Below are 24,680 nucleotides of genomic sequence, written 5' to 3' on the forward strand. Positions count from 1 at the left end.
AAGTAAGAAAGCAAATTTACTAGTTGCAGTGTCCAGAATTTAAAATTGTTGTTTTAAAATTAGGAAGAAGTTCTTCTGGCAATATTGCGCTTTCATCTATGAAAATGCCACGTTTTTGTAATATATTGTGCAATATTGTACATGTATAAACAAATAATGCAACTTTTGAATGTTTGTACCGCAATGTACATTCTTTTGAAATGCAACGAAAGCGCAATTTTAAAACTCCAAATGCTCTTTCAATCGTGTTTCTTGCTTTTATATGCTAAGGATTGAAATTTTTTTCATTTGGTATATCCTGATTTATCACCGGTGTAAGAAGCCATGGCTGCCATGTATATCCTGAATCACCCAAAAGCCATTTAAAGACTCCATAAGAATGTTCTTTATAAGCTTTATCTTTGTTGGCGAAGTTGTCCAAAAATTGGTTCATCGTCACAAACCTATTGGAAAATCCAGTTACTAATTAATTATTAATTATAATACTTACCGCATCAACATGAATGCTGTAATACCCTTTTCTATTCATGTAATCATGCGTCATAACTGTGGTTGACGAGGTAGGTGCAATTACCAACATGAGTGCAATCAATTGCTCACACCCTTTATTCCAAATTTCGAATAAAAACTGGAATAAAATTGTTGTAGAACGATTTATTTTCTTTCAAATTGAACTAAAACTTACTCAGTCATAACTCTATTGTATTCAACAGAATTAGGAAATCGCACTTCGGCGTTATTACGCTCCACCACCAATTTACAAATTTGTTCAATGCTACGGAAACCGCTGGATTGGCTCATCACCGAGAAATATCCATTTCCCATGCAACACTGGTATGAGCTATTGCTTAAAAAATATAGAACTGAAATGAACTAAAAAAATATGAATGGATAGAGACATACTGCTTCTTTAACATTCAAATTTAACTTACACGAAGCTCAAACGGAATCAAGGATTGCTGTTGGTCATACGGCTTCAGTTGTTGGATGAGGTCCCAGCAGAAGGATTTTGGAAATCGAAAGAACTTCCTAAACGTCCTCATATAAAAAGGGATCTTTATTGTTGCGCAAAATAACCAGATTGTGCCTACGAGTGTAGCTAGAAGATAAGCACTTTGTTATTCATTCTTGAAAAATTACAACTATTTATGTATTAATTATCTTGGGGAAACTTTAGTATATCGTTCCGCGATTTCAGGGTTAAAAGGGGTATGGTTGGATAGAAGATTCGCCATATAAAGAATATATACCATTATAGCCGCCGGAAACTTATAGTTTTCGAGATTTTTGCATTTGTTGAAAATTTCATAAATTTATCTTACAATTTCTCAATTTCTAGTTAATTTTTCTTTTATATTATGCACTTATTATACACTTACACTTCACAACAATGATTCTTCATTTTTATTTTGTATTAATTATTTTAATATTATCTGTCAATATGGAACCCATTTGTTATTGTGCATATAACGAAAATTGTGTAAATATAAAATGCTTATTCAAAGCAAATATTAAAATAATTATTTTAAAATAAATATGTGGAAACATTCATAATATAAAAGAAAAAATAACTATAAATAGAGAAATTGTGAGATAAAATTTGTGAAATGTTTTACTTAAAATGCAAATATCTCGAAAACTATAAGTTTCCGGCGGCTATAAATATATATATTCTTTATCTGACGAATCTCCTCTATCCAACCATACCCCTCGTAACCCTGAAATCGTGGGATGGTATACTAAAGCTGACCCCTTGTCTTCCTCAGCTCGTTTTTTTTATTATAATATATATTAGGCCAATTGCATCCCTTATTTTTGCACTCTTTTTTATATGACCTGGTTTAAAACAAATGACAAATTAGAGATGAAACACTATCGACTGAATACCAAATAGCAAAGAACGTATATCATAGAGAAGGTTCACGATGCCGAGATTTTACTTTACGAAGGGGAACTGATTACGATGAGCGTGTTACACCACAATTAACATCAGGTGACTCAAAAATAGCAGAATTGAGCATTTTCAGTGTTAAAAGAGAAAAAAGAAGCAAATTCCAATGTTAAGAAATGTCATTTATAGATATTTTGTATATATACGATATCAAAGCACATAAATAGTATATATGTACAAATTTACCTATTTCATGATGACCAAATATATAATAAAGTCAGGATTGTATTGTTACCTCAATATTTAATTAATATACATAGGTTTTATAAATAATATTGTATATTTATACATATATTTATTTGCTTTGGTCAATCAAAGTTTTGATACTCATACATATTGTGACGATCATTGATGATATAACTAAATGGAACTGATGATAAATTGCCAGAAAGAATAAGTGTATAGCCATTCAAGTGGGACTTTTATCTAAAAATCCAGTGATAGAACTCAAGACTGAGTTACCAGGTAGTCGATTTATCGAGAAATCCGTTACGATTGGTGTCAAAAGTGAGATTGTCAATTTAAACTCCCAAAGAGAGAGTTATTTTAAAATGGCTAAATTTAATGATCTAAAGATTGCACAACTGAAAAAGGAAATGGAGCAAAGTAATTTGACAACAAATGGGGTAAAGTCCGACTTACAGTCACTTTTACGAGAGGCCATGAAAACAGAAAACGTTAATGTTGGCGAATATGTGTTTCAATTGGAATAAGAGAAAGAATTAACGAGAACACAAAAAAAGAAAGAGACTCAATGTTCAACCGAGGTTGTTTTGGGAGCGTTGAAAGCGTTGTCAGCACAGTTGGAAGCGCGTGGATAGCATATGTCAGCACTGTTTAAAACGATTGGGGTGCGTATGTCAGCGCAAGTATCCTCACAGTTGGAAGAGGAGGAAGGGTGTGAATCAGGGTCCTCAGAGTATGAAGAGCAAGAAGCTTGTATACCAGTACAAGCGTCCTTACAGTCGGAAGAGCAGGAAGCTTGTATCCCAGCACAAAGGTCCTCACAGTCGAAAGAGTTGGACGTGCGTATGTCAACGCAGGTGTTCTTACAATTGGAAGATCAGGAAGCATTTGAGCCAATCAAAGGATCCTCACAGTCAGAAGAGCAGAGCAGGAAGCGTATGTACCAGTACAAGGGTTCTCACAGTCAGATGAGCAAGAAGCGTGTATACCAGCACAGGTGTCCTCACAGGTGGAAGAGCAGAATAATATTAAACCTGAAACCTCTTTGATAGTAGGTCCAGAATTGGAATGTGTAATGCATGAATTGGAGTTGAACTAATGTTCAACGAGTTAAGAAATAAATTCAGAAAGCTCAGCCGCAAAAGCATATTGGGCAGAGCGGAGCAGTTTAAAGTTGGTGTGTGGCTGCTTGCATCGAGTATGGAAAAGCGAAAATGAACAAACCTCCATAGTACTTATGGTTGTTCCAAAGAACTTTGGAGAAATTGAAGCAAAGGTTTTATTGGACTGGTGGTCGTCAATCAGCTATGGAGAAGATTGTGAAATATGCTGAATGCATTGTGATGAAGGGCGTTATCCCAAGCAAGAGGTGTACCTCAAAACCCAGAAATCTGACTGAATTGAGGCAGTCCATTAAAACGATAATTGAGGCAATCCCGACTTCAGCCCTTCAAGCCGCAATTAATAATTTTCTATTTAGTTGTCGCATATGCGTGGCTAAGCATGGAGGTCATTTACGGTTTAGAATTTTTAAAAATAATTATATAATTATATAAAATATAAAATTTGCTAAACAATAAATGTAATTCATTAATTTAAAAAAAGTAATTACGGTTTGTTTTTGTAGCACGATTCGTAAGCCACCCTGTATGTGCGAGCATTAGCTATTGCTTGCGCTAAGTGAAATACGCAAGGGTCAGCACTTTAGCGCAAATATCAGTATTACACCGTGTATCTGTTGTACATGTGAAATATTTAATTTTTAATTTAATTTACTGTGTTGATTCCCCTAATCGGACTCAGCTGTTTTATTAGTATAAAATATTAAAACGTTGAATTAACTGTGCTGATTGCTGAAATCTGATTTAACTTTAATTATTGTAACTAATAATTTATGATGTGTTAACCCCTCCGTCCTTAAATTAGAGAGTTGAGCAAAATTTTAATAAATCTTTTATCCCAATTTCTTTAGTGTCTTATTTGGGGCTTCTTTCTATATATATTTTAAGTTTCTTTTGCTTAAGTTTACTTAGAACAATTATGATTACAGACATTACAATTTTTATTGATGTTACGTTAATAGTAAGGTAGATATAGTTTTTCTCTTTAACAATAAAATTTTTTTAGTCTCGTTTGACTGAAATTCTTTAATTCATGCATCTTGTTTTCTACTTCAATACTCGTATTGCAATACTTTAATTGCTGAATACTTGTACGATCCATTTAATTTTACATTTTAGTTTTCTAATTTTACATAGACATTAAATTCATTTAAAAATATTGGGGGTTTTAGTACGCAGCTTTGTTATCTATTATTCGTTATTCGGTAAAATTTTACATGTGTTTTGTTCTTGTAAATTTAACAAAATGCCAGCATAACGAATAACACTTTACCGTGCCGACAACTCTGACAAATTACTCGTTACTTGGTGAAACAGTAATCAGACTATATTATTGTAAAGTGGATGTACAGAATCACCGAAAGCCATTCCTGTCCCGAAATAAAAATTAGAAGGGTTTTTAAATAATGAACAATTATCTAATATTTTTGAACCGTGAGTTGAACCGCAGTAACCTAGCTGGTCACGCACTACTTGTGCTTTAAAAAATTATATATATGGAATCTGGAAAAGTAATTTGCATGATATGTAACAGGAGCTTTTATTAATTTAATTTCCGTGCCATCAACTTATCCAATGCAAAATGGCAGATCATTGAAAGCTTTTCACACTATTTCAGAGCTTTCTCCACAATAGCTTTAAGAAACATCAAAAAATCCTGTTTATAATTTGGAAACTTTCTCCTGATAAACCCAATCTGAATAAAACTATTGCGAGTTGTAGCTCTACAGAAAACTGTTTACTTTTGCATTTTGTGAATAATTCGTTGAAATCATTGTTAAAAGATGATAAAATTGTGGCCGATTTTCTTGTAACATTTGGCGGAAGCGATTCTCATCCATTGAAGTCAGAATATCTACGGCCCATGGATTGATTTTGGAACAAAATTTACAAATTGATACAGTTTGTCAAACGCGTTGCCCACTTCATCTTCTTCGTTTTCGTTAAATATATCTGTGTAAAAAATATACTATTAATTTATATATAATCTTACACCTTTTGTATTTACCTTCAATTGACGCTATTCGTTGAATCGTTGTTCAATTAAATGTTTAATTATTTTCGATTTCGCACTTATTTTAGGCATTTTATTCTTTTTGTCTATAATTTTTTATAATCTTTCAATATCAGCTGTGTTGAAAAAATTTAACGGTTAAAAACTAACGTAGATAAGTGTATTCACAGTTGACAAGCTGTAACCAATTTAATGAACAACGAATAACAATGCTGCCTGTGAAAACCCCAGATGTGTTATGCATGTGCCATTCGTAACGTCAACCACTACTCTTATCTTATTAGTTCTCTTTTCTTAATCGCTCTTACTTCTAATGAGGAGCGATGCAAGTATGAGCGATGAGGTTTGGTATTTGTTCATTAACTGTTGTCTCCATGTGTCGAATGGTGTTGTGATAGTCCTGCAATTGTATCAAATGTATAATTTTGATATAAGTTGGGAAGACGAGTAGTCTAGGATCTGAACATTGGCAGTTATTAATGTTAACGTCGCAAATGTTGCAGCCAAACTAAAAAATTAAACAAAATAAAATAAATTATATTATAGTGATTTTATTATCGTTTTATAAGATTTTTGTTAACCTCTCTGCCCGTTCCTGTTATGATTGTCGATGATTAGTTTTCCTTAACTATTTCTTTTTTTGTAACGCGGTTTCAATTTTGTGCCATATTTTTAGTTAGTTTTGTATATAAACTGCCTGTGCTGATGAGTAGTCTTTGAAAGTCATTATTTTCTTATTCGAGGTCTTGTTCTTGTTTGAGCTTCAGTCTTTGTATGTAATTTTGTCTGGCTCCCTCTTCTGTTGATATGGATTTAATTCTTGCTTGATTATATTTGCAATATTTATCTATGGATGTTAGTACTAATTTCTTTTCTGCTATAAATATGTCGGTATGAAAGATCTGTCCTCGATATTCAGAAAACGGAGTAGGTTTTCCTCTTTTTGCTTGGATGCCCCTCGTACTTGTTTTCTGAACATATTCTACATTAATTTTTCGATTATTTATTTTTTATATTCTACTAGCGGACCGGTACGTGCTTCGCTACTTATAAAGCGAAATAATAAAAAAAATTAATTGGAATATCAAATTCATTTATTCTAACAAGAAAATATTTTATTAATTGCTAGCTATTTTAAAACTTAATCTAAAATATTTGGAAAAACAATATTTTTTGTTTTTCCATTTCGAGCATGAATAAACATATGGCGGTGGGTACCGACTTTGGAACAGGCAACATAAAGTTGGCCATGTGAAAAAATTATTCCTCCAAATTCACACCACAAACGTGAAGTGTTTGCCCTTGGGCCTTGTTGATGGATATCGCAAATGATGAACTCACAGGATATTGTAATCGTTTGAACTCAAATGACACAACATCTTTGGAATCATTGGGATACGCGGTATCAAACAAACTTCTCCTTTTGATTTAGCAGTTAAGATCGTAGCTTCAATCAAATTTGGCAATATCTTTTTCACTGCTAATCTGGTGCCTTTACGCAGTTTTGGTGAATTTATATTTCACAATAATATAATCAAAGAACCAACTTTCAGAATCAAGCATACCAGCCGGTTCATATTGATTCATAACACTGTCAATTCATTTATATGTCGTGACTATACCTGACAGTTTCGCTTGAAATTGAAAATTAAAGGCATTGATAAGAATGTTCTTCGGTGCTAAAATGGCGCGTTCTCTCAACCAATCATGATTTCTGTAATTCTGTAGAACATTCGGTTCGTACAGTGATTAATCCGTTGGTACTGTCGATTTGTATTTTGCCATCACCAATTTCTAACAATTGTTTTGAATATACATGGGCAGCTAGATCATTTTGTAGGGGAATACGTATATTAATGTGCAGTATAAATTTTTGGACATATCTCCAAAGATCTGATGACTTCAAACAGGCATTTATTTCATCAGCAAGGAGTTGATCGAGGAATAACGGGCAATGTTTGACGAAAATCTCCTATTAGTAATATCAAGGCACCACCAAAAAGCTGTTGATTACCACGTAAGTCTTGCATTGTATTGCATCTAAAAAAAGCTAAAATCAATGATTTAACGAACGTTTTGCCTGTACCACCAGATGCATCCAAGAAATATTAGGTGTAGTAAAAGCAAATCTATTATTTTTCTAATAGATGGCGTTATTTATCTGTATCTCGCCTTGTATTAGTCCGATCGGGTTCGGCTAAATGGCGTTAGCAAGACTACTTCGTACTAAAAAAGCTGATAGTTTTGTGATTGGTTGATTAAATTTTGTTTGAGCGAGCGTCAAAGATGGACACTAGCAATGAGAAAATAGCTATAATTTACAGTTTTTTTTTTTTTCGTTAAGAGCAAATACGCAAGCCAGGCGGCTGAAAATGTGAATAGCGTTTATGGTCCTGATACTGTAAAAGCCAAATCGAACAGAAAAATCGAAAAAATCTATTGTCCAGGACCTAAACATTGCACAAAAAACCGTTTGAAACCATTTGAGTAAAGCTGGATACGAAAAGTAATAATTTTCTTAACTTAAGGATAGAAAGTGATCATGTTGATTTTTTGGTAGAAATTTTGGATTGACTGTCGTCCTTGAATTAGTCCAGTCATTTGACATTCAAGAGTCCCTAGATCTCTTTTGTCAGCATTATGTGTCGTCAAACACATTGAAATCGCTTTCCAATTGAGAGGGGTGTTGTGGGATTCTAACGCTATATCCGCATTGCCAACTATCTTGTTTCTTATGACGTTTAAAATTCCAAAATATTTGGGGGTACCTTTAGTGTGCTCGTAGACTTGCAGTATCCTTTCGACACTCTTTTTCCACAAACTAAACTCAGATGGTTTGTCTGAGAATTCCCTTAGTTATCTTACTGCGTCTGGGAATTTGTCTATTTTTGATAAATCATTTCTGTGTCTTTCGCCAATAGTTTGGTCTACTATCGGTATTTGGTTTGCTTCAGTCGTAATTGGTTGTAAGACATGTGCGGGATCTGGAATGGGATTGGGATCAGGTAGGTTAATGTTACATAACATAAACGTTTTCTTGGTTTTCCATATTTCTACGTTTAATTGATGTCGAGATTGATATATTATATATATATATTTTTTTTTTTTTAATAGTAAGTATAACAGTTATTTTTATACTCTCGCAACCTGTTGCTACAGAGTATAATAGTTTTGTTCACCTAACGGTTGTTTGTATCACCTAAAACTAATCGAGTTAGATATAGGGTTATATATATATAAATGATCAGGATGAAGAGACGAGTTGAAATCCGGGTTACTGTCTGTCCGTCCGTCCGTCCGTCCGTGCAAGCTCTAACTTGAGTAAAAATTGAGATATCTTTATGAAACTTGGTAGACATGTTCCTTGGTACCGTGAGACGGTTGGTATTGCAGATGGGCGTAATCGGACCACTGCCACGCCCACAAAACGCCATTAATCAAAAACAAATAACTAAGCTCCGCAATAAGATACAAGACTGTTATTTGGTACACAGGATCACATTAGGGAGGGGCATCTGCAGTTAAAACTTTTTTTTGGGCGTGGTCCAGCCTCTAATAGGTTTAATGTGCATATCTTCTAAATAGCTAATGCTATAATAACAAAATTCACTAGAAGCAAATGCTTTTCGCACTTCTATTGACGGTGTGAAAATAGTTGAAATCGGGTGGCAACTCCGCCCACTCCCCATATAACGGTACTGTTAAAAACTACTAAAAGCGCGATAAATCAAGCACTAAACACGCCAGAGACATTAAATTTTATCTCTGAGATGGTATAAGATGACTTAGAGGAACCGCGTTCAAAATTAGACAGTGGGCGTGGCACAGCCCACTTTTAGGTGAAAACCCATATCTTGAGATCTGCTCAACCGATTTCAACCAAATTCGGTGCATAACGTTCTTTTCATGTTTCTATGTCATAGTGCGAAAATGGGCAAAATCGGACTACAACCACGCTTACTTCCCATGTAACACCATTTTCAATTCCATCTTGATTCTGATACTTTCCACTATGCAAATCAGGTAACAATGATTATATCGGGGTAAAACTTTGCGTGAATAATGCAATTAAAGTATGCCACCTTGCTGCCAAAAATTGTTTAAATCGAACCAAAACTGTTTAAACCCCTAAGTACTAAATATGTGGACCCCAGTGCCTATAGTTGACCTTCTACCGAAAATATCAGTCAATCCACAAAGAAATCTCAAACGAGTATACCATTTGACTTTGCGAGAGTATATGCAAACTAACTTCATAAATATAATATTATATTACTTTTACTTCATTTAAGTTTGTTAGTTTGCTTTCTCATCATCAGATCATCTTTAAGTAGAATAAATAATACAATAATATTAATAAATTTTCTTCTTTTTCATTTATAAATTGCCAAAATTTTACCTAGATCTTGAGCTGGGTAATATTCAGATTCACTACGAAAAAGTCAAAATTTCTACTTTCATATGTCTTTATTAGCCATCGCCTTCTGAGCAAGTCACGGCTACCGAAACTTCAATCCATTGAAATAATTAGAGCGGATACTGACACATACAAATACACCGTGCAACTCATAAGGTCTATGCGTAAGAAAGTAATGAACGATCGTACGTACACGTTAACACATAATAAATTATTACAGTTACAATAATTGAAGCAAAATTAGATTCCGGGAATCAACACAGTAAATTTTTGACTAAAGTATGAAGTAAATTAATTAATTTTGTTAGATCAGTATGTAATTGTAAAAAAATTTTAACTAATACAAAATACAAAAAATAAATAATTGTGTAAAAAATTGAACTAATACAAAATAAATATTAAATAATTGTGTAAAAAAATTTTAAACTAATACAAAATTAAAACTAAATAAATTATTGCAACGTTTCATCTAAAAAAATGAAGCATATTTTTGGCAACAAGTCTACTTGCCGCAACAATGAATGTATCGGGATAAAAGTTTGAGTGAATAATGCGTTTATAGTATGCCTATAGTTGACTTTTTACCGAAAATATCGGTCAATGTGTAAGATATATAATTGAAATTCATATAATAAAATAAATAAATGAAACTCGCGATAATAGTATGTCTTTGTGTCAAAAATGGGAAGAATCGGATCAATACTTCGGTTAATATAAAATTTTGCCAACACCTGAAGTAATTTCTCGGACTTTGATCCTTGCAAGTTGCGAGATTAAAAAATGTTCGGTTACACCCGAACTTAGAACTTCCTTACTCGTTATTAAAAGATTGGATATACAAGAAATATCAATGGAAGAGTACGATTCGCTGTACAACAGCTACACAAATAACGGGTTGCTATTGGAATATTTGAAAACTTACTTACATTTCTTACCAGGCTAAGAACAATTTCCTTTTTTTTTCAAATAAAAGTAAGTGTGGTTTAGTACACAAAAGAACATTAAATAAATTTATAATTGATAAATAGACTGGGATCTCTAAAATAAGCGTTTCATTAAATGAGTTGTAAAGTGTAAAGCTTTGTGCTGGGAAAGATTCCTAGATTTAATTATCGAGAGAACACAAACTATCTCCTCAAAAGAAGAAATATGAAGACATCAATATAACACATGTATCCATAGCAGTAGGCAAACACTTTGCCTAAAGTTGTTCTAGTTGAATTAGAATTTTAATTAGCAAGAAGAAGTATTTTCTATACATTTGATTAATTTTACGATAATCTTTAATAATAAAAATAACAAGACAAAGATGAAAACTTTGCATAGCGTTATATATAGAAAACCTGTGGAAGATTATAAAGGAAAATTTGGGACCCATTAAACCACGAAATAAGCAGGAACTATGGGAAAAATTCCAAGAGGCGTATTATTCAATATCGAATTCAGTCTGTATAGCTCTAGTGGAATCTATGCTGAAAAGGTGCACTGCTGCACTCGCAAATAAAGATTTTGCAACAAAATTCTAACCTATATGCATTTTTAGTTATAATAGTCTATTTTCACGAGTTTTGGTTCCATGATTCTATTTAATTGTCAATTGAAGTTGACGTGACAGTTCCTTTAAAAGTTGCCTGCTGATAATACTTAAATTTATATTAAAATTATTATTTTTTTTTTTAAATTTTATGAACTATAAAAATAATTGTTTCCTCCTAAGAACTGTGGTATTACTTTTTGTTTAGCAAATAGTTGTGAATACAATTTTAATTTTATTTTATTCTCAGTAACTGTATATATTTAAATTCCGAGCGACTGTCTGTCTGTCCTTGCAAACGATAACTTGAGTAGAAACTGAGATATTGTTCCCACAAAAAGCTATTTATTGAAGACATATAAAGTGCCTTAACTAAGCTCTACAATAAGATACAAAATCTTTTAGTACAGATGAACGCTAACTTCGATACGTGATAACTACGAACACTTCCCATATAACGGTTATGTTGGAAATCGCGTTGGACCGGGTAACAAAATTGGAAAATGGGCGTAGCACCACACACCTTTAGATGAAATCCTAAATCTTAGGAACGACTCAAATTTGGTGTGTAGCATTACTCAGTCATTTTACATTGTGAAAATAGGTGAAATCGGAGTATAAAATTTTAAATTCAATCTAATTCTTCCATTTTGCAGGTTATAAATCGAGAATTATTAACGTTATTCTAATAAAACTGTGCAAGAATATAGTTCCTTTATCGGACTATAACTTTTCAAAACCCCAGGTACCGATTGTGTGGACCCCTGTGCCTATGGCTGACTTTTTATCGAAAATATCGGTTAATCTGTGAAGTCTAGTATTGAAATTCGGAGAGTATATATTTATTATAACAGCATGCCCTTGCCCATAATAATGATATGTCGAAATACCAAATCTGGATAAAATCAGATCAATATATCCTATACTAGCTCCCATAAACCCTTTAAACTTGCGTATATGGCCGTCAATATGTAAATATCTTATCAAAATTAGGTGAACATATAAATTGATATACTATAGTTTAATGTCAAAAATGTGTGAAATCGATTCATGAATTACTCCCATATACTACAATACAAATGGTGATTTTCGTAAGTCAAACAGACTATATACCCAATGTGTAGGTCAGTGTGTGAATTACCTTTATGCTATATCTAATTTTAGTTATTTAATATACTAAATATTTCGGGAAAGCATCATTATGTGTAATTTTTGCCCACCCAGTTCGCTGTTTCTTCATTCGAGTAATGAGGAGTGGTTCTTGGAAAATTCTGCGATTTTTGAGTAATAACGTAGATTCAAAAACAAAAATAAATTTTAATCAATAATTAACTATACCACTCTTATAAATAATTTCGTTTTGACACCTTATTTAAGATTCGAATGGACCGCATTGTAATAGAACATCTACTTAGAAGAGGATATTATGAAACGGCAGAGTGCCTTGCAAGGAAGTCTGATATACGAAGTTTAACTAATCTTGGTGAGTAAAAAGTGTGCGATCGTCATTAAACCTTTTATTTATTAGTTACTTAAATATAAAAATTATGTGATGTGTTAATCCATAATATCGGACCAAATTTGGCTCGAACTGGTCCATTTCAACTGCGCGAATTATATATTATATTTAATTTTGTGCCCACTAGTTATATATCAAGAAAACAACTTAATTTTTATCTTACTTCAATCAGACTGCCTCTCGCATCAGATTGGCAAATCGAGCTTGCTGCTATGTCCGGCTGTACCGCACATTCCAGCAAGCTCAAAATATGCTGAGTCTGCTGTTGGGGTCACGTATTGGCGGATCACGCGATGTGGTGCAGTGCATGTCGTCGTTATACATAACTCCCCCAGGGCCACTTTGATCATTTTAAAACTTACATTCTTATATTTATTTCCTTAAGATGAGAATAACGATAGTTATACTTATTAATGTAATTATAATTACGGTGGCGCGAATGCCATATGTTATATTCTTATGATATTTTAACTTTGCTATTCCTTTCTTGTAATTATTTTTTAACATGATGTTTCTTTCAACACAAGTCTGATTGAGACTTTCATTATGTGCATTCTTTATTATTAAGGTATCATCACTTATTTCTTGAATTAGTGATCTATTATTATACATAAATTTACAATCATCAGAAAAGATACAATTCTTGCTCAATTTTAATTTCTTAAATTCAGTATTTTCCTTTTTTTTTATATACTATTAAAATTAATTCATCTTGATTTATTTGCAAGTTTTGTTTATTTGGTAATGGTGTAATTAATTTTACATTTTCTTTAAATACATTGGCCCGTGAATTAGCATTTTCTTTTAATGTTTCACCATTATGTACTATTATGCTTAACCTCTTATCCTCCACTTCGGTGCCTAACTTCTCTGCTTTAGCTAATATATGTTGCCTCTTTATGTTTGCTACATGAATGTTTTGCAGGATGGTAATTCGGAAATACGGTTCGTCCTTGTGTCGTACTCGTTTGTAGTTTTTTACTGGCCTTGACGATCTCAGTTCTTCGTAGTCCTCTCTATACCTATTTCTTTCTTGTATTATATTGTTTTTTTTTTCAAATGGTTGAGTAATAATTACAAGATTTAAGAACTGTATCAACTGTTCAGCCCTGAATTCATTATCCATTATGATTTCTTTTTGGTTTTCCAAATTTCGCGAAATGTTCAATTATAACAGCCTTCTTTGCCCTAAAATTTCTATCACTTAAGCTGTATGCTGCGATTTTTGTCAGTTTGTCAATAACTGTGACAAAAGACTGCTTTTTGAAATGAAAAATGTCTATATGTACTATTTCATTTTTATCTCTTGGTGTTTCTGTTATTTAATCTTTGGTCTTATCGGTTTCCCATCATATTTAACCCTTTCGCACTTTTCACAGTTATTTATTATTAACTGTATGGGATTTTTGAATTTGGGATAGTATATTTTGTCTTTAAGTGTAAGGTTCGTTTATTCCGCTATGCATTGATTCATTATTATGGTAAAGTGAGATTTGCTTATGTAAATATTCTTTGTTTTTATTTCTGTTGCTCTTTTTGTACATTTGACCAATTTTAAATTATTATCATGTGAAAACATCAAAATCATTAATATCTGAATTTTACGATAATCAAATTTAGTGACTTCTGAGAATATGCCGACACACCCTTTTCCTTTAATTTGCCGCCTTAACACCTCTTTTATTATGTACTCTTCCTCCATTGGGTTGATCTCTATCATCTTTCTTCCATGGAGTCTCTGCAATTTTTGGGCTGTACGTTAATATGATTTGAATTTTATGTTTTTCACTATTTCTTTCTTGATTACAAAGGGTTCTAGCAGTTCTTCTTCTGCAGAATGTACTGTATCCGACATTTTTAAATTTGATTCATCGTCGTTCCCTTCTGTTATTTTAGGCGAATTCTCAATTCGACTTAGGAAGTCCGCTGCTACGTTATCTTTACCCTTTACATACTCTATTTCGTAATTGTACTCCTGGAGTTTTAGAAACCACCTTTGATGGCGTGGTGCAAATTCTTTCCCTTTATACTTGTTGTTTAGATACTTAATCAGTGATCAGTTACTCTCTTAAATTTTGCTCCGTATATGTATGGTATAAAAAAAGTCACTGCATATATGATTACAAGGAATTCCTTGTCTGTCGTCGCATATTTCTGCTCATGATTGTTTAATGTTCTTCAGATAAAGTACAAGTATATTGGTTGGCCTTGCTGGGACAGATCCAATAGCGTAAATATTGAAGATCTCTCGTATTTATTTTGTTATCTTTCTTTAAATATTTTATCATTGGGTAAGCTATTCTAGAGTAATTTTTAATAAACTTTCTACAATAGCCTGTGGTCCCTAAAACCCTTTTAAATGTCTTTCTGTTGTTAGAATTGGTAATTTTTGTATGGCAAAAATTTTTTCCGGGTTGGGCTTAATTCCGTCTTTAGTCAAGACGTGGTTTTTTTTTTTTAAACTACACTTGTTTGCCTGGATTTTTAGGTTATTTTCCTGAAGCTTTGAAATAATGTTTCCTAGTCAATGTATGTGTTCTTCTAGTGACGTAAAAAATATTATATGTCATCTAGATAGACTACACATATTTTATTAATATGTTCCCTTAAGCTTGACACCATTTTTCACTACCATTTCTTTGTTATCAATGTTTATCGTTTTTACATTTTTATACTCTCGCAACATGTTGCTACAGAGTATAATGGTTTTGTTCATCTAACGGTTGTTTGTATCACCTAAAACTAATTGAGTTAGATCCCCCCCTAATAGATTTAATGTGCATATCTCCTAAACCACCAAAACTATAATATCAAAATTCACTGCGAACAAATGTTTTTAGCACCTTTATTGACAGTGTGAATTCGGGTAAAAACCCCGCCCACTCCCCATATAACGGTACTGTTAAAAACTACTAAAAGCGCTTATTAATTTAGCTCTGGGATGTTATGAGATGACTTTATAGGAACCGACTTCAAAATTAGACAGTGGGCGTGGCACCGTCCACTTTTCGGTGAAAACCCATATCTTGGGATCGGCTTGACCGATTTCAACCAAATTCGGTACATAACATTCTTCCTATATTACTATGTTATAGTGCCAAATGAGCGAAATTGGATTACAACTATGCCAATTTCCCGAATAACACCATTTTAAATTCCATCTGATTCTTTCACCTGCCACTATGCAAATCAAGCAACAATGATTGTATCGGGGTAATGCGTTTATAGTATGCCACCTTGTGACCAAAAATTGTCTAAATCGAACTAAAACTGTTCAAGCCCCTAGGTACTGAATATGTGGACCCCAGTGCCTATAGTTGACTTTTTAGGTCAGTGTGTAAGATATATATTTGAAATTCATATAATAAAATAAATAAATGAAACTCTCGTTAATAGTATGTCTTTGTGTCAAAAATGGGAAGAATCGGATCAATACTTCCTTTAATATAAAACAAACAACCTGAAGTAATTTCTCGAGCTTTGGTCCTTGCAAGTTGCGAGAGTATAAAATGTTCGGTTACACCCGAACTTAGAACGTCCTTACTTGTTAAATGTAAAATCATTCCCCAATATAAGATCGTATGGCTTGTTAAAATCCATTTTTAACCATCGCATTCTGGCATTTTGAGGTTATCTAAATTGTAGTGGGCATGGTGTCTTAACCCTTTCGTTCATCGCCCTTATTTCTCCATTCAATGTAGTAATTATTGTTTTATTTTTTTCTAATACTGATAAATTATACTTTTCGAAACTGGCTCTTTTCATTATGCTTATGGTAGAGCCTGGATCTACTAATGCACACCATTTCTTATTACATTTGAAAAAATAAGTCAGTTACATTATTTTCAAGTGTGTTAAAATTCGTTATATTTCAACATCAACTTTTTCCTATATGCGTTGCCGTCCTATTTTTACCTTCATTCTCATTTATATTCTTCGATTGCGCAGACTTTTACGCATTTGACCTTGCTGACAACAATTGAAACAACGAAACTTTTCCGGATAGGACTTTTGTCATTCTTTTTCTGTTGGAAATTTTTTGAATACTTGGCATTGTCATTAGATTCTTTAATGCAGTCAAATTTGACATCCTGCAACAACAAACTATTAACGCAGTCGATGGTTAACCTCGCTTTCGAATTTGCCACAGCCATAACGAATGCTTGATACTCATTAGGCAACCCAACAAGCAATAATGTTGCAACCAATTCATCACCTAGACCTGCATTTATTGACGTCATGACCAACTTATTCACATAATCCTGTACGGATTGAAACTGCACCGGTTTTACCTGCACAAGCTTTTTCAAAAGCTCTACCTTGTGAGTTAAACCACTGTCTTCATACGCTGCCATTAACGAATCTCATGCATTCTTTGATGTTACTGCATTTGCTATATGCGAAAAATTACTCGGCTCCACCATGAGCGTAATCACCGCCAGTACACGTTCATAACTTTGACCTGTCTATTCTTTTATATATAGTGCAACGGAATAGAAGTTACTGTTTCTTTCTAATATTAAATTTGTTTCTTAATACCTGACTATCTAGTCTAATACTCGATTCCTGGTCTAACATGTCCTTTACCTCGTAATAAGGCTGCAGTATCTTTGTAAGGTTGGTCATGTTAAATAGGCAGTATTCACGTTGATATAAATGTGCGGTTTCCTATGTTGTTGTTGTAGTGACAGAATTCTGCCGAGTTGACAGGCCTAGGCCGGATAAAACTCCGGGACCGTTCCGGTTACGTAGACCCGACTGTCACGGGAACGGACGAATTTTATATCTTTCAGGTCGGTTACAAGTTGACATACTATGACTATGAGTTGAAGTAGGTTGTGCTGTATTATTGGCTTTATTGTTGCGTAAGTTATTTTTGCGGAGACTCCCCTCCAGTTGCCAAAATTGTGTCCTCGCGATTTTATTTTACTGTGTGTTTGGAGTATCGGGGTAGATATTTGTCTCGTCAATTTTGTTTTCCGAACATTGTTTGTCTCTCTTTGTATACTTTATTGACTATTTTTATACTCTCGCAACCTGTTGCTACAGAGTATAATAGTTTTGTTCACCTAACGGTTGTTTGTATCACCTAAAACTAATCGAGTTAGATATAGGGTTATATATATATAAATGATCAGGATGAAAAGAAGAGTTGAAATCCGGGTGACTGTCTGTCCGTCCGTCCGTCCGTCCGTGCGTAAAATATCTAATATGGTTGAATGTAACCGTTCTACTTGAGGGAAATAATAGTTTCTGTACATGGAATATGTGCATTTGAATATAGGTGAATATGCCTGTTGGTGTTGGTGTTTTGTTTAACATTTGTTTGGTAGGTTTACGCTCATATTAGCTTTCTTTGCATATGACATATTTTTGCGAATGTATTTGCGTATTGTTTTAGGTTTGGCCAGTATTTCTTTTATTATGTATTTTTGCATTTCTATGAGCTTTATTGTGAGTGAACTTGATTACCTCGTCTCTATCCTTTTCTTCGGTGATGTCTTTTAGTACTACTTGACAGAACTCTTTGCGTATTGATGAGAAAGTATTTATTAAGACGTGTACTTTGTTCACAGCTTCTAGTTGGAAACACAAGGCAGTAGTGTTGTCGCTTATCGCTTATTTTTGTTATATGTATTGTTAGTGAATTTAATTTTAAATATTTCATTAGGAGTTATTGTATTTTCGTTACTTTCTACTAATATAATTTGAGTTTTAAATGAGTTCGGTGGTGTCGGTGTATTTGAGGATGGTTTGATGTTTCAGCTGATTACATTGATTCATTTGATAGAGCATCGGCTACTACATTCTCGTGCCCTTGTTTATAGGTATTTTGATTTTGCTCCGTATTCTTCTATCTGATGTTTTCATCGTTTTGGGTTTGTATTCGGGTTTTTTCTGTTGAGTAGAGTAATTTTGTTCCGTCTGATTTAGAGTTGAATGCTATTGGGGTTTTCCCTTGACCTTATACAGCCCCTATAGCATAATTAATTGTATCCGTGGTTAGTTCGCATTCTTTATTAAAATTTAGTTGATACAATTCTATGTGCTCCTTTAAATTCTTTTTTAATATTTCCATAGCTTTCTTTGTTATTTTGACATTTGAACTTTTATTTTTTGATATATTAGCGTTTTCTTCTCTCAAATAGATAGTCAATGGTTTGCAAATTTGTGCAAAACTTTTTATAAATTTCTTTTAGTAAGATGTTAGTCCTCGAATGGATCTGAGTTCTTTCAAATTTTTTGGTTCTTTATACAAGTATCTATCTATGGCTTAAATTTTTTTTAAATCTACTGTTATTTTTCCTTTTTGTTCATAAGACCGCGTGTAATATTTGTATTATATTGGTAATGTTTTTCGTATGTTGTTCATCTGTTTTTTCTCTGTCTTCTTTTTTAATTCTGAAATCCTGATTCTAAGTCAAGTGTAGTGAAGTAATTAGTTTTCCCCAAGTTTTGAAGAGTCATGGTTATATCTGGGATAAGATATCTATCTGAGATTGTGTGTTTATTCAATTTTTTAAAGTCTATTATTATTATTCTTTGATTTTGGTGATATTCGTCTGTGCTCTTATTTGATACAGTCCATATCGGAGTTATATGGGCTTTTACTTGGTTGAATTATATTATATTATTGTCTAGTTTCTTAATTTCCTCTTTTTACAAAGTCCTGGTTAGCGAAGGGATAGGTATATTGCCTCACCCTAACAAGTTCATTACATTCTGTTCTCATTTAGCTTTAATTTCCCTTAGAGTATTTTCTCCAAGGACAATTGCAAAGTCCTTAAGTTTATCTATTTCTAAGAATGTTAATTTCCCTTTAATGTGTAATGAATTGAACTTCCATGAAGTGTATTTGTTTTTATATTTTGGTCTAGTTTAATCCTCTTGGCACATACACATGTATTGGAGAGTTGTTTTGACGAATTTTCATCATGTCCTCATCTAAAACGTATAATGGGTGTTGGTCGCCATATGTGTCTTCTAAGCGGTCAATGATTGCATCAAAATTGTGTTTAGTGGTGTTGTTTACTAAAACTTGTGCTGCTTTTCCTGTGTTCTTGCATCTGATCATAATGCGTGCTTGAGCATAATTTTTTTCTGTTTCTAATTGATTAATGCTGTCCATTTAAGTCATGCCATCTTCCCCCAACTACTATATTCGTAGAAGTCTTCCGAAATATAAGAAATGTTTTGAATATATTTAAATCCACGTCCTGGACAAAATTGTATGAGCATAATTGTTTTGGAATTGGTGCTATTACTTGTGGTTACGTTTGTTCGACCAAGGACAAACGCTGTTGTGGATCCATGACCATCTGTCGTGTGTGTTAACTGTACGTACACGACGAACGATCTCACAATGTCACTTAGTCAAACAAAGAACAGATTATTGTGCGGACGCATTACGTTTCACAAACACATGGCGATCTTAGGCCTAAACCATGCTGTCCTACAAGTTTCCGTTAGCAGCTCCGGATTGGTTGACTATATTGCGTGGTGGGAGATTACCTCAAGTGGTTATTCAAGGGTGGGTAGTAGAGCTGCAAAACTATCGATAGTCGGTCTACTCGATATTTTCGATAGTTTAAAAAAATACTATTATAGTTTCCCCCTTGAAATCTTTTTTTTTGTTTAAATTAGGAGCCTATGGCTTTGTACACTTCATTTTTATGAACTAATTATTAGATTTCCCATATTTAGAAAACAATAACAGAAAACACGAAAAAGTGAATAAAGTGACAAGGTAGAAAAAGATAAATTTTTTATACATTTATGTAAAATGAGATCAATAAATTTATACTTAAAAAATGTTTCCATAGAGTACTTTATTCGTCAATAATCCATTTAAATAGTAATTTATTGACGTTTTTAGCCTTTAATGCTGCTCTCCTATCTGATATTCCAATCCAGCCTGGCTAAACATTCTCTCCGACTCTGTAGAAGTGATGGTACACACAGATGCTGAGGGACATCGAATCATTTTCGTTGCTCTGTAATGGAAATAAAAATAAATTTGTAAGAGACATTCGGTGCTATAACTATACATTACATAAACATATGTTTCTATATCTAAAGGTGTCTACGTTTTTAAAAGACCTTTAAAAGTAATTACCTTCCAATGGTTCAAGGTAAACAATCTCGTAAAGCATTTGGCCGTTGGAGATAGTGACGAACTGAGCTTATTACATCCACTCTGTTTGATTTAATCTTCTCTTCATTTTTTTTTATTGAGGAAACTCAAAAGATGTTTAATGAGTGGTTGCGATTGCGTGTTGGACGACGTTGAAGGCTATTCTGTACACTGAGGTACTGGTTGGGTTTTATTCATACCAGCTATTTGATTTTTTTTTTGAACCGTGCATCCTAAATAGTGGCAATTTTTGTGATGTTTTTGTTATGAAGAAGACGCATTTTTAAGCACTTTATCAAAAAATTAGACAGTACAAACCCGTCAGATATTTTCACCAAAAGTAGTGGAATTATCAAAGAATGGTGACAGTGCTGCTAGATGAAGTTTGCACAGTAGCATCATGAAAACATTTTACCATAAAATAGCCACTATGGTTTGAATGGTTCTAACCATTCTAACACCTAATAAAAGTGTATAAAATAGTTATATTTAATAATTTTTATATTATTTTTAAAATCTACTTACGTCAAGAGAAGGTTGAAAGGATGATTTTACACCTAATTAATTAATATTGAAAGTGTAAAATATAATATTGTGCTCAATCTAAACAAGGATGAAAGGATGATTTTAACCACACCTAATGGAATTGTATAAAATAGTTAAATTTAATAATATGTAGAGATATTATTCTAACAATATATCTACTTACGCTTTTGAGACCACTGGTTACTAGCGCGCAACCAAGCCAATAATGGCAGAAATGATGATTTTAAGGCTGCCAGTTATCTAAAATTGAACTTCATCTTTTTCTTCTTTTTGTCAGAATTTTCACGAACTATGAACTCTACCTTCGGAATTTTCCGTACCACAAGATTTTCGCCGTTCGCCCTCTTCTATCAACTTTATTTTTATTGAATTAAGCTTAGGTTGCTCATCTCGAGACTCCAACGCGACGACCAAATTTTCAAACGATTTTGACAAGCTAGTAGCATTATGACGAAATACTCATTTTAGAGACTTGCCCAATTTCTTCAAGGTTATCTGCCAATGATGTAAACATGCTGACGTAGGCCTGCACACACACCGTCGCTCATACGCATACCAAGAAGACGCTTAAATAAAATTACCTAACGCAGCGGCCCTTTTGGTCTATGAATTTCACGAAGAGTATTCCATGCATCATTTCATGTTTTGCAATTCTTTACGTGAGCTATCTGCATCGATGTTATACTCAATATTATAGTTGCAGTCGCCTTCTCATCTTTGGCTTTCTACAAAACTACCGCCTTGTCCTCCGTAGTTCCTTTTGGACACGTTGTTTCCACTTGTTGTGACTGATCATAACTCCTGGTGAACAACACACTTTTCACCTGCATGCTCCATGAGTCATAATTAAACTCATCTAAGTTTTATATATTAAATAGAGACGAACTCATTTTACTTTACTTTGTTTAAACCGCAGGAATTTGGACCTGGCCCATAATCTGTTACAATTGTAATTTTTGCACGTTTTATTTTTTTAACGGTTAAAAAGAATGAACAAGCGCAGATACAAAAAAGTTCATTTACAATAAAATTCATGTTAAATACCAATTCAGAGTTGCATGGATATGTACGGTGGTTGTACGCAGGACTGCATTCCAACACTTACTAACATGAATATCCGAATATTATAGGAGAAAACGTCGGAGACCCTATAAAAAATATCTAAATGATCAGCATGACGAGCTCAGTCGGTTTAGCTATGTCCGTCTGTCTGTATAAACGTGACCTATCCCTTAAGTTCTTTTCTCCTCAATAAGAACACTATAGCATATAGCTGCCATAGAAATAAAACTATCGGATCCAAGTGCTTGTATGGATAACTTTTGTATTTGACTAAATATAGTTACAAAATTTGGCAAGGGTTATTATCTGAGGCAATAATGCAATCTTTGAAGAAATTGTTCAGCTTGCATGCAAAAATTTTTCATTTGACAAAATATCTTCACGAAATTGGCAAGGGCTATTACCTACGCAATAATACAATCTCCGAAGAAATTGTTCAGATCGGATAACTATAGCTGCCATACAAACTGAACAAATGGAATCAAGATCTTCTAAGGAATCTTTTGTATTTGTGAAAGGTATTATAGCTTCGGTATTCGGTATATAGCAACCGAATTTAACGTTTTTTCTTGTTTTTCTAATGTTTTTTCAAATTCAGAATTAATCTTCATTTGTTGATTATTGTTTTCTATTTATATTTCTATTAAATAATCATGGTCTGGAGTTCCTGCCACAAATTGTATTATGAAGCCTAAAAAGTTTAGTGAACGTCGTGATCTTGCGATTTTAAAGCCTGTATTTTGTTTAGAAGAATAGCCTTTTCTTCATTCATTGTAGTGGCTTATATAATATCTTCGTACAGTGTATGTGTAGTCGTTAAATTGGCTAAATACCATACACTATATCTGGCTCAGTCAAAACATATATTTTTTTTTACTGAGGTCAGTCACTAAATCATCCTAAGAGGAGTAAATAGTTAATAAAATTATAATGCCGTTGTACATGCTGTACCCTGTTGCACGGTGGACGTATATTTGGCATGTCGCTGTTGATTACGGATAAGTAGGAGTTTAACCTGCTACAGTTTCCAGAATGAAATTGCGCAAGTGTCACTCTACATTTTTTGGGTGACTCAAGCTCTTTGTTTGCTAAAGGTGGTGCTTTAACTCCAAGTACGCTATTCACTGGGAGGGTTAAGTTGCTGATGGCTCCACTGGCGATCAGTGCGTTTCTGAAGTTTGTTGCGTTCGTAGCCTGGTCGGCATACTCTTCGATGTTGTCAACGTAATCACGACGACCTCTTGATGCTCCTAGGAGAGGTTTCTGCAGAAACATCCCTGCAGAAACTGCTTGGATGGAGTGCATTGTGTTCCTTGACTGGAAGCATGGAGGCCTCACTATATACCAAAGGTGTTCGAGAAAAAACATCAAGAGGCATCCTTTAATTGTAGGAAGTGCAGTATTCTGACACGTATGAAGCTTCTTCGTTCGTGAAAGAATACAGGCTGGCGAGTTTAACACGTAAAATCTTAGGGTTGTTAACAGTTGAAATTTCAATGCCATCGATTCCAACATAGAACCAGTCTGTTCTCCTTCGTCCAGTTAGTAAATATTTAGTGGGAGATAGTATTAGGCCGCTTGCAGAGAAAAAGTGAGAAAGATAGGCGAGATAGCTGTTTACTCTTGAATCATCTGCGTATAAGATGATGAAAATTGCCTCTGGTGATTGCGGAATTCCTACATATACATAAGTTAAGCAGTAGGGGGGAGAGGACACAACCCTGTGGAACCCCCTGTTTAATTCTTATTAAGGTTAAAATGATTATTCAATGTATTTCGACGATTTCGTCCTATTGATGACATTCTAAACCTCTGAACCGGTGGTAGTAAATGGCGCTCAGTCTTTGGCATTTTGCTCAACCGTCGGGTAACACGACTGTTTGTCTTGTGGGTCGAAGGGTGCAATGTAAATTGCAGGCTACTGCCGCACACTTGGACAAGGTCTTGACAGTAGTCCAGAGCTTACTCACACCGGTGGATAGGTTACAGGATTTCAAGTGCTATATCCATTTCGTCCGATAATACTGATTTACCATTACCTCCAGACTGAGATTCTTTCGATTTTCCTAAATTTTGTGCAGTCATATTAACATAAGGTATTTTTGGAAATCAACTACCATTCTCCTTTTTAGCTTGCCTAGTTTTCGGTGCCTTTTTTGGAACAGTCCCTATAGATGACTTTTATGGGTTTTTACT

At 33.7% G+C, this 24,680-nt stretch overlaps 1 protein-coding gene and 1 pseudogene across 6 annotated transcripts in view; one reads left to right on the forward strand and one right to left on the reverse strand.

Moving 5' to 3' along the window:
- The window catches only part of Kaz (E3 ubiquitin-protein transferase Katazuke), a 249,580-nt gene that overhangs the window by 21,558 nt on the left and 203,342 nt on the right, over positions 1-24,680 (forward strand). For all 6 annotated transcript variants that reach the window (XR_011397909.1, XR_011397910.1, XM_070112926.1 and 3 more), the window contains exon 2: positions 12,601-12,706. Coding sequence is in view for 4 of the 6 variants with exons in the window: in XM_070112926.1 (XP_069969027.1) it covers positions 12,601-12,706 (106 nt within the window). In the remaining 2 variants the exon portion in view is untranslated. The remainder of the gene's footprint in view (positions 1-12,600; positions 12,707-24,680) is intronic.
- On the reverse strand, positions 20-1,402 carry LOC138855817 (putative nuclease HARBI1; annotated as a pseudogene).

The sequence above is a fragment of the Bactrocera oleae genome, chromosome 2 (assembly GCF_042242935.1).
Source record: "Bactrocera oleae isolate idBacOlea1 chromosome 2, idBacOlea1, whole genome shotgun sequence".
NCBI classification, from domain to species: Eukaryota; Metazoa; Arthropoda; class Insecta; order Diptera; family Tephritidae; genus Bactrocera; species Bactrocera oleae.